General features: G+C 35.3%; 2 protein-coding genes and 1 long non-coding RNA gene across 3 annotated transcripts in view; 1 reads left to right on the plus strand and 2 right to left on the minus strand.

Moving 5' to 3' along the window:
- The window catches only part of LOC129751359 (probable ribonuclease ZC3H12B), a 62,808-nt gene extending 50,834 nt beyond the window's left edge, over positions 1-11,974 (minus strand). Inside the window, exon 1 of the mRNA XM_055746815.1 lies at positions 11,434-11,974. Within this exon, the coding sequence (XP_055602790.1) occupies positions 11,434-11,784 (351 nt within the window). The 5' untranslated portion in view covers positions 11,785-11,974. The remainder of the gene's footprint in view (positions 1-11,433) is intronic.
- Positions 11,975-13,083: 1,109 nt separating this feature from the next.
- Positions 13,084-13,830, plus strand: LOC129752606 (uncharacterized). Its single transcript, XM_055748381.1, has 2 exons — positions 13,084-13,315; positions 13,375-13,830. The coding sequence occupies exons 1-2, from the start codon at positions 13,259-13,261 to the stop codon at positions 13,828-13,830; spliced, it is 513 nt and encodes a 170-aa protein (XP_055604356.1). The 5' UTR covers positions 13,084-13,258.
- A 2,409-nt stretch (positions 13,831-16,239) lies between these two features.
- On the minus strand, positions 16,240-16,715 carry LOC129758566 (uncharacterized). The gene is made up of 2 exons (XR_008740013.1): positions 16,466-16,715; positions 16,240-16,383 (listed from the first exon to the last, which is right to left on the minus strand). It is a non-coding gene; the product is annotated as an uncharacterized LOC129758566 (long non-coding RNA).
- Between the last annotated feature and the right edge of the window lie 658 nt (positions 16,716-17,373).

The raw sequence follows: 17,373 nt of genomic DNA on the forward strand, positions 1-17,373 counted from the left end.
CGTGCTTTCTTCTGACCGCGCGGCCACGATAATCATAATTCATAAATCCGCGCGATTGCCGCTCTGAATACATTTAAACATGCACCAACCGTCATGACGAAAGAGAAGGGAAGGTCCGTTTAGGTGTTTTTTTTTTTTCTTCTGTTTGCCGAAATGTGTGAGTGGAACGAACCCACACGGTTAACCCGGACTGCAAAACGTAAATTTATCACTAAATTCAGCACCAGCGCAGTGGTTCCCATCAAATAAACTAATAAAAATACTCCTCGCTATAACTCTGTTCCCAGGGTAAAGATCGTTCATGTCAGGTAATAATTTTTCAACCCCTTTCTGAATAAACGATTTAAAAAATAAACAAGGTTTGAGAAACGTCCAACAAATTGGGGCTCTCAGCTTATTGCCAAGGGTCGGCAACCTTTTGAATCCGGGTCATAGATTTCCCCAAAAATTTCAACGAAGCTAGCATTTTATAAACAGAGCATTTTTGGTAGATTTTTAGTTTTTCATTTAAAAAAAAAAAAGTTAGTAAAAAAACATGACTTTTTAAATAAAATCACGATTTAAATATCTTAGAACTAAAATTCTATGATATTGTTTTAGATGAAGAGCAAACCATAATGTGATAAAATAAAATTGAAACTAAAACTTATCATAAATTGATCTAATTTAGGTCCGTTCATATACCGCGTGGACAACTTAGTGGATGACGGAAAGAAGGCGGGGGTTATTAAAAATGTTCACGCTTGTCCACGGAGAGGGGGGTGACCAGGAATGATGAAAAATGTTTTAAGATTTACGAATGACCCCTTCGGAAGGGATTTACATTTTTCGTCGGAAAATTCGCACATGGGGGGTTTGAGAGATGGGCAATTGATTTCAGGTATTGAATCTTGGGTCAGGGGTCGGCAAAAGGGGTCGTCCATATTAACGTTTCACTGTTAAATCGTCCATATTAACGGATAAGTGTTTTTGTTGTATTGATGTTATAGTGCATTGGATCGGAATGGAAATTGGCTCATGGGGATTTATAGGGGTGAGCAATTGATGTCAAATTTCAAATTTTGGTCAGGGGTCGACAAAAGAGAATGTCCATAAACTGTGCTATGTTCACGTTATTTTGCATTGAATTGGAATGAAAATTGGCACAGTGGAGTTTCAAGAAATGGACAATATTAGGTAGTAGGTACACTGTAAAGTAAAGATGTCGGATTGGCAAGACTATATAAAAAAGGTGTTGTGAGTTCGATTCTTACTTCCATATGACATTTTGTTTTTTTTTTCTTAATTTTCTTGTTTCTGGGAAAAATTATCCAATAGAAGGAATAGCCAGAAAAACGTTATTCTTGTTTCGCTTGAATGTAGTGGTCATGCGCTGGCACGGGGCTGCAATGCTACGGGATTTCTCTATGTATCGTGTGACCAACATGTTTTTTGCTTTTTTTCCTCAGATTTAAGCTTTTTTTGAGATGAAAACTCAAATCTGAGAAAAAAAAGCTTGAATCTGAGAGATATGCTCCACACGGGTTGAAGAGAACAGCAGCCCCATGTTTGCTAAGGAGCTAGAGTCTTTATGCCAGATCTTAGCTACCTCTTCTATGGGTGTAGAAATGGGATGCACGAACACAGAAACTTCAACTTTGAACGTGTTTAACTTTTCTCTGTAACGATAGTTTTATTCGAATTTATTATCAAAGATCGATCAGCTATCACACAACTAGCTCAAAAAATTTAACCTACTAAAATATGTGTGCCTTCAGATAAAGTGAGTCTCAAACATTTTACTTTGAAGCCTGCTTTTAGAAAAAAAAGCAATACTTACATCAGAAATTTGAATTTGGTTCAGCTGTCGAAATTTAGTTGATTCATATAAAATAAAGTTAAAATATTTCAAGTTTTCACATGAATTTATTGACTAGATAAAAAGTTATAAGGAACAATTTTTTGCCATTTTGGACGAATGTTTGCATACGAAAATCATATTTTCCACCCATTGGTATTTTGGCACCTTTTGTTCAAGCAAAAGTGGAAAATCACTGTTTTGCCTTTAATTTTTGTGTGTATTGATGAGTTGTTTATTATTATTTAAGTGTCACTACTCTTAAGTATTAATTTTTAACACTTACAGTAACGTTGAACTTTCGGAGATGTAGTAAGAAAACACTTGTTATCAGATTGATGACAAACTGTAAACTGATCATATATTTGGTATGATAAGCTTACGAACCGTATCGTGTGTAGAGAGAACACTTCTCTCTCGCATATACATCAAGTTAGCGAAACGGTATTTGAGCTTAAGGTCGAATGACATAACAATTCTCCCCTTTTAAAATATTACTTACATAAATACATAATATATTAGATTTCATTTGAGCTTTATAATTTAACATTTTAATTTTCTTTGATTACTAAGTGCTATTCTTTTGTTTTTAATTCTTGCTGATCTTCTAACTGTTTCTAATTCAGAATCTATTTCGTTTGAATATTTATCTTGATTACATAAATTTAATTCATTTCTGAAACCCTCGAAGTCTTCTTCATCTTCTATCGACAATTTTCTTTTTCTATTTTTGACTACGATGGGTACAATAATATTTTGTCGAGTTGGCATTCTATTCTGTATCCTCATCTGATCTCTGTGGACATTTGTAGTCACGCTTCCACACGCCACCTGAAATGTGTTCAAAGATATTCGTTTTATAAATGATGCTTCTATCCATTTTGCAATCTCATGCTGTCTATAATTTTTTATCCACACCTTGTCACCTAACACTAAACTTTCAAACTTATCACGTGATTTGTTTTTGTCAACAGTAATTTGCTTTCGGTGTTTATATTCAAAGGGTGGCTCAATCATATTTCTCGAAAAATGATATTTTGGGTTAATCAGATCTATGAGCGTTTTTGGCTTATACTTAAATATTTTTTCTGATGGAAATCTCTCCTCACTAGTTACACATGTATTTCTATAATTGAAAAGGAAGTAATTTAACTGGTCTTCAGTATCCCATCCTCGTCGCCAATTTAAGTGTCACTACTCTTAAGTATTAATTTTTAACACTTACAGTAACGTTGAACTTTCGGAGATGTAGTAAGAAAACACTTGTTATCAGATTGATGACAAACTGTAAACTGATCATATATTTGGTATGATAAGCTTACGAACCGTATCGTGTGTAGAGAGAACACTTCTCTCTCACATATACATCAAGTTAGCGAAACGGTATTTGAGCTTAAGGTCGAATGACATAACAATTATAAGGTGTTTAAAAATAGACATGATTAAAACGAGTCCTCCGAAGATCGTATTTTATAAGACCGATGTTTTTGAACCACCATGATAAGCAACCATCCTTAATTTGTTAGATTATAAATTGCGGTTATATCGGTGAGATTCATATTTCTTAACACTTGAAGCACTGACCACACTGACTTGACACTTAGAACAAAAGATCAACCATTTTCTGTCTAATTTTTTTTGTCAGATTTAGTAGGTTCGCAATATCGACGGCAGGTGGCGAACCTGAAAAATTCGACAAAAAATGCCCTGTAAGGAAAAAGGACCTGTTTAGCCCTATTTTATCGTAGAAATTGCAGAGGACTGAACCAGCTGTCAAATCGCATACAAACGCACCGTACCAAATTTTTGGTACCAGAAAGTCAGTGTGGTTCCCAAAATTAAACACTTTACCCTATAACAGACTCGAAATAGGGTAACATTTTGGTTGCCAAACGCATCCGTTGTTGGCATACTGCAGATTTATAATCAATTTTAACAAGGACTATGCTGAAAACTCTGCATTTTGTGCTCAACCATAATTTATTAATGTTACCAAATATCCCTTTGATTGACATTCTCGAGCCGCAGATATCATTTTAAGGATTATTAAAAAATTGCCTCTGGTTGAAATTGTTGCAATGAAGACGGTCATGTTGCCCATATACGTGTTTCACTCGTTTCAATTTTCTTCTTCCTGCGGGTTTCTTGACTGAAAACTTGGTACGGAAATGTTTGCTTTCTTCAGCCCCTTGAGAAATTGCCTGTTTTTATTTTAAAGTTGGATGGCATTTTCTAACTGGGATAGCATTTCTTCAAATCGATCAATGCGCACTCTGGAATCGATATTGCGTACTGTTGGAAAAATTATCCAGAAAACGAAATCGAGTGTCCAGTCAGTATGGTCAGTGCTTGATCTACACTACGTGTGTTTTGGGATATTGGGAGAACTTCAGTTGATTAGTTTGCCGACCCTTGAGACGCTACCTCGATCGCACGCCGGATGTAAAAGTGAAATCATTCGCGCGACATATACCCAGTTGGTAGTTAAAGCGTTACGTAGGATCGCCAACTGGACCCGGGTCAATCCGAGCTGAACTGAAGTCCCCCGTTCGTCTATAAAGCGCGTATCCGTTTGGTTTGGGGTACTCCCTGTGACAGGTTTTTATGTATATGTCTGCCACGGTTTGCACCCTACAGTCAGGGGCATCATCATTAACATCATCACCGGAGCACCGTCGACGTCGCCCAAGAGCGCAGTTTGGCTTTTGACGATCGTTTTTATTGCATAATACACATGCGGTAAGCGCAACTCCCACCCCGTGCATGCGAGCCGGATCGTGAGCGGGATTGTTTGTCTACCTAGAGGTGCATTTTGCGAAAATGAAGTTGATATTGGTGTTTTTTTTCTTTTGATAAACAATTTTAAATTGTAATTTACAAATTTTGGAAATTTAAAAATGTACAAGTAGCTACCTATTTATTTTAACTTTTGTGAAGATCATCAATTTGTAAAAAAAAATATTCTGAAAGCAACTTGTTCATCTAGTAATCAATTCGTGTTGCATTACTTATTTCGTAATTAATATTCTGTTCTGTAGAAAAAATAACCCTTGAATGCAATTCTCACTCTTATTCTAATTTTTATTTTATTTCTCTGTTTAATCCGCGTTCTAGCTGGAAGAATTTTAATTTCGAATTTAAAATCTAAATAATAAGCCTGCAATATCGATTAAAACTCCGAACTTAATTACTAAGTTTGAATCCTGTATCTCGATTATTGACCTCAAAGTCTAATTATTATTATAAATTATTCTATCAGATTTTTTCAAGGTTTTGTTTTGGAGACGATGTCCGCGAGTTCGCAACCAAGATTAAACATCGAACATAGTTGTACCGAATAAGTTTTTAATAATTGTTTACCAACTCCAACGTTGATATAGAGTCGCGAATGCCATATAGACACGACGAAACGACTATAATCGAAACAATAACATCCTGAGTTTAAAATCATAATATCAAATTTGAATTGTTGAGAGAATGTTTAATTGTGTGTTTGATTTTCCAGATAGAAATACAAATAAAATTGTAAGGACAATATTCTGAAACTATCAATGCAAAATTCAAATGGTATCGGAAACGCGTGGATATTCTTGAGTAATGTACAAGAAATATTCATTCGTATTACTGTACCTACTTTAATTCATGTGTGAAATATGCTAAAAATGCTAATATTTTTTAGTAGTTTTGGGTAAATTGTTGTTGTTTCCAAACATTTGGAAATTTTAACAATCATTTCAATCTCAATCAATTAGAAACATCTTCCTGCACATAACGGACAATGTTTAGAAAAAAAAAACTTTGCTAAATCGAACTGAAATAAATTAACATATTTTTGTTTAATTTGATGAGTGATAACTTTCATAGGACTCAAATCAATGGCTTCAACCGTATTCAGTTCTGTTATTCGAATTGATATTATTTTACTAAATCAGTGATTGATAAACTCTTTAAAAAAATCGATGCATTAAAGGGTTAAGATTGATTCGAGATATAAAATAATCATCTGAATAAAAATTATTATTTCAATTCAAAATGTCCTGTGTTAGAAATGGATTTAAAGTAGCTATCTATGAATTGAAGGTGTTTAACCAACTCGAAATTTCAGTATCAAATTTAAATCTGATAAGCATCAAAGACGTTTATCTGGATACAAAATTTGAAGTCTTAGAAAAGATAAAACAAATTGACTTTTTCAATCGAAGGTAGAGTGAAATAAAAAATGCACACTACCTAATTTAAATTTTATATTGAGATTTTTGTGTGAATCATAACCTGTACTTATCTAGTCTTAAATTCTCCGTTCAACATGAGACATTTTAAGAATTTTTTAATTTTTTCTTAATTTGTATTTTTGCTTTCGAACCTGTAAGATTATATTAAAATTTAAAACTTCCATTTGGTTATATCTCAATTAAAATTTAGAACTGGAATCTAATTCAGAATTCATAATTAGGAATCACATCTATGAAAAAAATATCAGGGTTAAGAACTAGATTTCAGATTCGGAGATCAGAACCAGAATGACGGATTAAATTTATGAATTTAATTTAAGAAAAGTGATTTCAGAACAATAATTTAGTTTCAGAATTCAGACTCAAAACTCCTAATTCGAACTCTTATGTCAAAACCAAAATATTTCAATTTTCTGTTCTGATAATTTAAGTTAAGAGCCCTTAAATATATAAAAAAAATACTTTGAATCCATGCCAAATGGTTCTGAATATTTTACATAATTTCGCCGAAAACATTATAAAAGAAGTTGCCTAATACCGTACACTTGAGGTTTTTTTTAAGCAAAATATGGTTCTCAACAAAATGTATACCTTATATTCTCTGCTGAAGGGTAACAGTTTTATTAATTAAAAAGTATAGATATTGATATATAATGAACTTTAATCAGTTCACAACGAATTGCTTGATCAAAGTTTACAACAATGATACAAACCGTATAAAGATAATATAAAACGGTTGCACAGGTGGTCTTGTGGTTCCGGGGTTTAGAATACTGAATCCTATGAATCCCAAGTCATGTAAGGTTTATTTAACCAAATTGAGTGATTTTTTTTTCTGTAGTCCCTATGGCCGAGCAGCAAATTTATGCATACAATTTCTTCGAGGATTAAACTATTTTCGTGATTTTTTCCATATCTACTGATATCCATTTGAGGATGCTATAAAAATTAAGAAAATCAAAGTTTCAGTTCAGAATGTTTTCTTATCCGGTCCTAAGCAACTCACATATTTTTGAATTTTTTATTCGAGCTCCAAGTTTGTTATTTTATATGTGCTGTAGTCGGAGGATCAACGATCAACGATGACATCTGAGTGCAAGTTTCAAGTTTAGGCTTTTCTCATAGGCCAAAGCAATAGACGCCTTTATTTCGGTGTGGTTAATCTTCACAGATCGAATTATTTTCTTTGAAACACCATATCATCATTACAGCGCTAGAAGTCACCATGGGGCAAACAAGTAGGGAAAAATAGTAATTTTTGAATGAAATAAGGGCGCAAAATAATAAGCTCCTGACAAACAAGAAAATACAGTTTATGGCATAGCACATGGCATCAAAATGAGTCGACTTCCAACCTCTCAGGTCCTATAAGGTTTAGTTTTGGTTCAGGCATAGGCAGACTCAGAAACTCGTGGCAGCGAAGCCTAGCCTTCGAAATCCGAACTGTCCACGAGAATCTTGACCAAGTGAAGACACTGGTTCCGGATCGTCGGGGTTTTACCACGGCCATTTGGAGCGGAGAATCGTGCATTTAGTGAGTTAAGTTGGTTTAAATCTCATCCATACTTTTTGAAGAATAAGTAACGTTTTCAGAAGCTTTAAAAAACAAAATTCTTCGAATTTAAAAGATCTTTAATATTGCATCTTTACTTTTTTATGGACGAACCCTGGAAGCCTGGACAAAAAAACTCCCTTATCCAACTTAGAGTGTCAATTTGACACTTAAAAAGTAAAATCTATCTAAGTCAATTGAATTATAATTAATTTCATATAAAACTTATATCAATAGAACCTTGTAATGTGAAAGCTGAAGTTAATGTCTACATCATGAAACCAAGAAATATTTTTTTAATTTTTTTTTAAAGAAAGTATCACAAAAAGTTCAAAAAAGTGGTCTGAAAAACCTACTTTTCATTCGATTGCTTGTAAATACTGTTTGAGCGATTTTTCAAAAACTCTACTTTGAAAAAAAAATGATTACAAAATTTATTCTAATTCTAACATTTCGTTGTCTTTAGATTTTTGATGCAAAATTGAATTTTCTGGAATTTTTCAAAGTTGACTACTTTGGGCAATTTTCTTACAAATTAAAATTTCATCTGTTTTTGTGGTCCACCGTCAGGTTGTATCCGGATTTTCAGTGAAAATATTCGTCTCAAACTTCTTGTCAATGGTTTTATTTTTTTGCCAGTATTTGAGCAACGGAATTATGTCTGTAATGATCTGTAGCCTTCCGATTTTTTTGTTTGTTCTCCCGGTCAGCTTTCATTTTTTTTAATTTGTGATAGCTGAACAGAGAAAAAATGTCATCTGCCTTGTCTTACAAAAAAAAAAGAAATGCCAAAAAAAGTTAATCACCTGAATAACCGTGGGCAAGTTACTGACATGTCAAATTTTGTTGGTTTAGTATGGATTAGTGTTTTATGAAATCTAAAAAAAATCAAAAAAAGAAATTTGAAAAATAGCTTCGCGGGCCGCACAAGGACGACTCGAGGGAAACATGCGGCCGCGCTTTGCTCATCCCTGCTTTAAATTGAATTTTCAGCTGGATATATTGTCGAAGACCTAATTTCGTATCTCTTAATTACTGGTTACAAGGAAGTGAATTTTCCGGAAATTTAGCACAACAATGCAATTGGAGCCGGAACATTTTTTTTTTAGAATTTCAAAAAACTGAGCATGCATGTTTTGAAGGAAATAAGTATTAAAATATGAAACTAAAATGAATTTTCGAAACTTTGATTTTTTAAATTAAATGTAAAATAATAAAGGAGACTGGGCAAAATGTATGAAACTTAGATTTCTGGTGTACATGGATGTACATTACATGATTCGCAAGATGTTGACGAGATATTTTAAACTTGAAAAATTTTCGGCAAAAAATCATTTTTTTAAGATTTTTCTGGTCGAGGGTCACGTGAAAAATCTTAAAATTTTTGAATCACTGTAAAATCAATACAAAGCCGTCTGTCAAAACCACCTACATACACGCAGAGAAAACTAGTGCCTTTAAAACAAAAGAAATACGTTTTTGAATCAAAGTTCTAGTGTTATTGGAATCTAAATCTTATTTTTTTGATTTAATTTTTTTTTCTATCAAAAGGAAAGAAAATTATTTTGAGTTGGTGTACATGAATTTTGAATTGATGTACTGTACTTGAAATCAAAAGACAATAAATTCGTGCTACAATCAATGAAAAAATTCTTTGATTTTGTTTAAATTTTCTTCGAAACCAACAACGCTGGAAAACATTGTGGCGGAAAGTTCTCAATGCCGTGGAGGATTTTTGGTGAGTTTTCTTTAAATATATCTGGAGTGAATTATTAAATTTTTTAATTAGTTTTAGGTCAACTATTCAGCCGACGAAGACTAGTTCTGAAGAAGGAACGAATTGAAAGCTGCGAAATTCCAAGTTGCCCAGTTTATAACATGATCCGCTTGTTTGCCAAAAATTCGTCTGCAGATCAATGTTAGCATGTTGAAATGTGAGTACCTTCAATATTATATATTGTCAAACTACAATCTTTAAATTGCTAGTGCTTAACTTCCTTCCTCACATTTCATTCAATGTTTTTAGGGAACATATTTATGTCATTCATTTGTGTTTTATTAATTTGAATTTTTTCTATTTTCCTCTTCTTTACAGGTAGACTTCCGGAAACAAAACTTTAAATAAATAAATTATTTGAAAAATAAAATGTATTATTATTCTTCGAAATGAAACATTTGTGGTACCTGTGGCAGAAACGAAAGTAAATAATAAGAACAAAGAAAAAATGTTTTCGAATTAAAATCAAAATAACTTGGAAATAAAGGAAAATGTTATGACATCAAACGGAAATGCTATAGGTTCAAGGGATTTAAGATTTGGAATCAAAGTATTTCAGATTTTGAATCAAGAAACATTCTTTGATTCAAAGGAAAACATTTCTTCGAAACAAAGGAAAATGTTTTTGAATCTAAGTAATTTTTATTTGTCCCAAAATCAAAGGAAAAAATCCTTTGTTTTCGTGGCACTTTCCTTTGAAACTAATTTCTATTTTTCTGCGTGTACCTGTTTAGATTTTGGAATTGGCTCGCTAGCTAAACATCTTTGCCACTCTATTCTTTGAAATAATAATACTTCTTCAATTCACAACTGTTTTCTTCCGCTATAGATTTTCTCAGCCCCATACAAGCATTTTCTTGTCACATCAAAGATCTATACGCCAGAAAACCGAATTTTTCTTTGTCTTTTAAAGAAATTGAAGCTTTTACAAAAAATGATGAAGTATAGGAATTCCAGATTTCTACGAATGTGGTAAAACGCCACAAGTAAAACACTGGAGTAGAATCTGCGAAGCAAAACATATGAAAGGCTTTAAAAAACCGCATTGAATAATTGACTACTTATTTAGTTTAAAAAAAAGTATCCTATGTAAAAAATGGACTGTATTTAGATTTTCGAATGTCTAATTACACATCTTAATATTATAATTTCGTAATCCTTGATTTTATAATCGCGAAAAAAATTAATTGAACATTATTATCATTATTAATGAAGTTCAGTTTAGTTTATAATTTGAACTTACGGTGGCCTCAAAGTTACATTTAACTGCTGTACAAGGTCAAGGATAGAAAACGTAAGTGAGATTACAAAAAAATGTATACGGATTCTTGAAATTTCGCTCTTTAAGATGAATCACTGCCGAAGCCTCCTCTTGAAAAAAAGTTATAGATTCCGCCGATATGAATTGAAGAGGAAGAGTGTTCCAGTGTGAAGTGCCGTATCCCAGGATACTTTTTCTAGAAGTGGTGGTATGCCGGGGCCCAAAAAACTATGTGGATCTTTCACTCTGCGTTCGTTGTACTGTTTCTTCTAGGTATTCTGGACAGGTCTTGTGGTACAAGTTGCGCATGAAGCAACTTATACGCTGATGGTTTTTATCCGGGAGGTCGTGACCCAGAATGCTGCTTCTTAGGCTTGTAGTACGGTCTAGGCAACATATAACGGGGATAATGCGTTTTATAAAACTAAATGTTGACTTAAAACTATAAATTGAATTCATACCAGGATTATTTGAAAATTTTATTGAAAATAATTTCATAATACCTAATCATAAATAAAATTCAGATCCCAAGCGCTACTTGCTATTAAATAATAACAATTGAATTGTAATTGTTATTTTAGTGATTTCCCGCCACCAAAATCCTTTACATCGAGTGATGAAGGTTGAGGATCTTAATTGACCCAACTAGAAATCATCCGAAGTTTCGAAAATTAAGTAGGTATGTGTAGGTATCTCGACCATTTCTCTGATTTTTACCTCGGTGTTGTAAATATTATTTCATTGAATGAACCAAGCAGAAATTTAGACGCTTACCTGTATTTGATTGATCAATTCACCAGACACTGGAATACCTGCAATTGAACCTTTTAAGGTTCCTCCTCCGCTGTTTAATACCATGCGTTCTATTTCATCATCATCGAGGTTTCCAGGTTTGTCAACAAAAATTTGAAACAACGAAAACTGACTGGCATCTTCCGGCAGAGCGATTCCACTTCCGGTATGAGCGATTTCCGGTCCCAATCGAACACCAAACAGAACCGATAACTTTTCAGCGATCTGATCCCGCTTAGCCAGATACTTTCGACGGATACGAACCGAATTATTACTGGATCCCACTTCCACGAACGCACCCGTCCCGCTCGGAAAGTTGCCACCATGTTCCATTTTAACACTCGCGCTTCTTTTAATCACTAGCAGTACTATCAACCTGCGACATTTTCGAGGCCCTCGACGAATCGCGGTACTCACCCGACGGAATAATTACGTGATAAACAGATTAAAACCATTGATTAGCAAAAATTTCCTTTTATTTTTGGTTTTGCGACGAAAAATATTTTTTATTAGATTTTTTGTCACAATGACAATATGCACGGAAAAAATTATTCGATCGATTCATTTAACTCGAAATAATTCAGAATTTGCTTACAGCGGTTCTGAGTTTTCTTATATAGGCGGTCTGTTCAATGGACAAAACTCAGCCGCATGCACACGCAGAGAAAACCATGGTAGAAACTGCAGGACCATTACAAAATTTCTTACTTAAGAATTTTCCAAATAATTTTTTTTTCAATTTTTAATCCTACAAAAAATATTTTTTTATAAAATTTTTGTGAAGCAAAAAATAATAAAAACCATAAACAAATAGAAAATAAACGAATTTCAGAACTAAACCCGCATAATTTACTTTAAAAATCCAGTTCCGCGAATAGCTCGACGATATAAAATATTGGAAAGCTGAAGTTGGGCCTCAGTATCTCAAGCTAAAATGCTATTAGTTTTTACTAAAGAAACTATAGTAAACAAAGAGGCGTAATCTGATCCATTTTGAAATAATGAGTTTGCAACCCTGCTGTAGGGCTGCCTTTAAGAGCGCTTGGTTTCCCGATAGGAAATTTGACAGATGAAAAATTTCGCCGTTCACATATTTAGTAGGGTGCCGATTTAGTCTAGCTACGAATCACCATACTAAATCAATGACCCTATTTAGTTTGCCAATTAATCGGGCTACGCTTGAATATGAAATAGGTGCCATACTAAATCTGCTGATGAGTAGGCTCACACAATTACGTATGATTTGGTAGCATAATAAGTTGATCGACGTTATCGGGAGGGATCGGTCAATTTAGTAGGTTTTCGAAGGACTCTATTTAGTTGGCAAACTTTAAGCCTATTTAGTATGAAATGGTCATTACTGAATTAGTTTTTGAGATTTGTTGTGTGATAAAATTCATCGATGGGAAAGCTTGGCCCACAACAGCACGGAAGGCCTCGTCGGTGCTCATCAGCGGTTCGTTGGAGTGGCGAGCGCGTTTCTATCGGTTCCGTCATGACGACGTTCAACCTGACCAAGTTCCCGGACGTTTGCCGGACATACCTGAAGCCGTAATAGAAGGTGTTCCTGACTCCAATGGAGGCACCGCTTGGATGGCAAGCTTCTATGCAGGACAGGACGTTTCCAGATTGGCTAGATTAAGATTCCGGCATTCTCATACGGTAAATCTCCACAGGACTCGCTCCGATCCTGAAGTTTGATAAACTTGGTATAGTAATGAATACTGCTATTAAATATGGCTTCGTAGGTTTCAGGTTTGATGACTATTAACGTTCACCGAGAAGACCTGCTGCCACTACCGGCAAAATGAACGGATTAAACAATCCGGGAGTGGCGCTATTAAATGATGGTACCAGCATTCAGGTAAGCTAAATAGTTTTGTTTTATATCATAAACATAACAGATTTTTATTTCGAAATCAGGTGGCCAACACCAGCGCATTCCAACGGGCGGCAGAAAAGGAAGCCCTGGAGGATAAGAAACACCGGGAAACGGAGCTTGCCCAGCAAATGCAAAATGCCTTCAACGATTTGATAGACGATGACGACCGAGACGATACTATGGACTCGGTGAATTATCTTTCAAACTGTTCCGAGCATCCTGGAGGGTCTCCGCCACCCCTTTCTATAGTACCAAACCCTTCTAAGGGGCAGCGCTTTCTCGACGGCATCAAATCGATGCAAAATGGTGGAGCCGGTGGATTTATCGGTGATGGGCTGCATGTGCAGGAAGCTTCCCACTGGTTCAAAGATTCCGGCATTCTCATAAGAAAAATCTTCACAGGACTCGCTTCAGTCCTGAAGTTTACTAAACTTGGTACAATAATGAATACTGCTATTAAATATGGCTTCGCAGATTTATTTTTCTGGATCATGTGACTAATAACCTTTTTGGTCGGGTGGTTCTATTTTGCGGTCAATCAATCCGACTATTTAGTACGATTGGGTAGGGTGGTAGAAAAACAATCGATTTTTGAGGTACCAATTCGGTTATTTAGTACGATTGAGTTTGGTGATAGGCAAAAATATCGATTTTTTCGGTCAATCAATCCGGCTATTTAGTAAGATTTGGTAGGGTGGTAGGAATAAAACTCAATTTTTGTGGCCAATCAATCCGGCTATTTAGTACGATTGGGTAGGGTGGTAGGAAAAATAATCGATTTTTGAGACCAATCAATTCTGCTATTTAGTCGGATTGAGTTGGGTGGTACGAAGAAAAATCCACTTTTGCGATCAATTAATCCGGCTATTTAGTACGATTAGGTAGGCTGGTAGGAAAAATAATCGATTTCTGAGGCCAATCAATTCTGCTATTTAGTCGGATTGAGTTGGGTGGTACGAAGAAAAATCCATTTTTGCGATCAATCAATCCAGCTATTTAGTACGATTGGGTAGGGTGGTAGGAAAAACAATCGATGTTTGAGGCCAATCAATTCTGCTATTTAGTCGAATTGAGTTGGGTGGTACGAAGAAAAATCAATTTTGGCTGTCAATCAATCCGGCTATTTAGTACGATTGGGTAGGAATTTCTCATCAACTTTATCGCCCTACTAATCAGGCGATTTAGTCGGTTCCTACACAATCGTGCTACTCATCACCCTATTTGATAGGCCTACGAAATCGGCTTATTAATCGGCTGATGCCCAGCAAAAACTCCCATAAGCGACGTTGCAACAATAGGCCGATTAGTATGAACAAAAATCGGCCGACGCACCCTTCGCGAGCCGACTAAGTATGGTGAATAGTAGGGTGTATTTCCTATCGGGTTTGCTCGATTGGAATGACACTGACAGAAAATCGAAAATTCCAATCGTGACATCAGTTGAGCGAGACGGATGTGTGCTAAAGTAGTTGCGCGTACATAAGTACTCGAGCCACGTGTTTTATATCGGAAATTCGGAATATTGAGAAGCTTGGGATAGTGAAATTAGCAGTGAATATAGAAATAAAATACGATGAGTGTGGGGAGCGGTGCCCCACAGGGGGTGCCGATCGATGTTGATGAAAACTCAAGAGAAAGTAACAAAGAGTTGCGGGATTCTACAGTTGATGAAAATCAAAATGGCGGAGTGAAAAAAGTTAAAAAAGTCTTTGAAAAGTTCGCTTACAAGGAGAGTGACGAGGGGCCGTACAGGGTTGTAGTATTGAAAAGCGATGAGGAAAGTGATGAGGAAATTAGTGAAAACAGCATTGGGCTGAACAAAATTTACGTGGGCAAAGTGCTTAGTCAAAACGGTTTTATCAAAGCAGTGTTAGACATCAAAAAGGTCGGTCGAAACAAGGTAATCGTTTACCTTTCCGAATACCAGGAGGCGAATCGGATGTGCAGATGTCAGAATTTTGCCCTGAGAAAATTAAAAGCGTTCATAGCGAAGGAATTTGTCACCGTGAAAGGAGTCTTAGGTGGCATTCCAAGTGAAAATACAGATCTTGAGCTTAAAGAGGATTTGGTCTGCGAGAAGGAAATTGTTGAGGTGTTCCGTATGTCCCGTCGAGATCAAGGTAAGAGCATTCCAATTAATAAGGTGGGGGTGGTTTTTCGGAGTAGCCAGCTTCCTCGAGTAGTTCGACTATATGGAGTAAATATCCGAGTAGAGCCATACGTATCGAAAACGATTATGTGCAACAAATGTCTACGCTTCGGCCATGTTGCTAAATTTTGTAAGGGCAAACAGCGATGTGTTAACTGCGGGGAAAGTCACCAACTTTCTGAAGAATGCAGAAAAGAGTCTAACTGTGTTCATTGCAATGGAAAACACAAAGCTACAGAAGAATTATGTCCAGAGCGGGAGAAACAGAAAAATATTAAACGATTGATGGCGAACAAAAATCTGACGTATTATGAGGCAAAGGATGAGTTTCGTGTAACAACTAAAAACGGCCCGAATAGGATTTCACCGTGAAAAAACCATGAATTCCATATTCACAAACTATAAATTGCATGGTATATACAATGATTATTATCGTCCTCGATACCGTGAATTCACATTGAAATTCATAGTTTTCGACCATACATTTCATAGTTTTGACGAAAATAACCATGAAAAAGGGGTATTGTTATGCAGCGTGACCATGAAAAAAATGGCGATTTTCCATACATTGAGAAGTTCAAAAATATAAAGTTCATGGTTAAAACAGCTTCCAGTTTTTCATGGTAAAACCATGAAAATCCGATAATTTATATTGTTCGCCCGCTGAAATAAAAATCTTTGGTCTTGGTGGGAATTTTTGTTATTTATTTTGAAAATGTCATCATTTTTATAAATAATTAAAAAAAAAACAAATGAATTTATTTAAATTAACTATTTATTAAAAAAATCTGAACACTTTACTCACACACTCCTGCATCCTGCATCCTGCATCCCATTGCTGCTCGCGGCATTCGTTGGCTACTGCATCCTGTGCCACTCGCTGTGTGTCCGTTTTATATTGCTGGAATGATAAAAAAAAAGATTTATTAGATGTTTGCCTTTTGTATAGCTCCTGCTGTATAGCTGTATAGTATTAAACTTACCGTTGCGCCCATTTCCGAACACTTCTTAAAAGTTACAAAAAAAAACCCTCGAGAAAACCGATTGTCGACCGAGAATGGAAGAAGTGAAAAAAAAACACGTGCCGCGGCGCGGCTGTCAAAATATCAACCTTACACGAAAAACTCGGAGTGTGCAAATTCTTGAATTACGCTCGGACGTTCTTTTTACCATGAAGTACATGGTCACATAAAAATTCACTGTAAAATGAATGTGATACCATGGTTCGTGCTATTCGGGGGATTCAATCTTTTGGCTGATAAGAATGAATTCCCAACTGTGTACGAGAGCTATGCTAAGGCTACTCAATCGAACACATCAACTGTGGTAAGTCGACCCAACCTTGGTAAACGAAAACAGATAGTCCAAAAAAACAAAGAACAAGTAGAAACAGAAACAGCTAGTGCCGTAGCCGGAACTAGCAAAGAAAACAATGATGAATACCTGAGGAATAAGAAACGTAGAGCAACTTCTCAATTGAGGGTAATGGCGGAAGAAATTACGATGGAGCAACATTTAGAACTGAGAAAGCGATGGGAAAATAAATTGAAAGAATTAATTGAACAAAAAGAGTCTTATCAGACATTAATGAGTTCATCTTTCGAAAAGCTGACAGAAATTTTATCGGGCAATGAATCTTCGGGTTCATATGCTATGATGGTCGAACTGTACAAAGCTATTGGTCAAATCCTAGGAAAGAAAATAAACGAAGAGATAACTGGAGAAAATATAAATGAGGAGGAATTTTAGAGTATTACAAAATAATATTCAAAGCCTAAAAAGAAACAAAACTGAACTTTTATATGAATTGTATTCGAGCGAGTTTGATGTAGCAATCATTTCAGAAATCTGGGGAAAACCAGAAGAAACGAACAGTTTAAGCCTAACAGGG

The sequence above is a fragment of the Uranotaenia lowii genome, chromosome 3, assembly GCF_029784155.1.
Source record: "Uranotaenia lowii strain MFRU-FL chromosome 3, ASM2978415v1, whole genome shotgun sequence".
NCBI classification, from domain to species: domain Eukaryota; kingdom Metazoa; phylum Arthropoda; class Insecta; order Diptera; family Culicidae; genus Uranotaenia; species Uranotaenia lowii.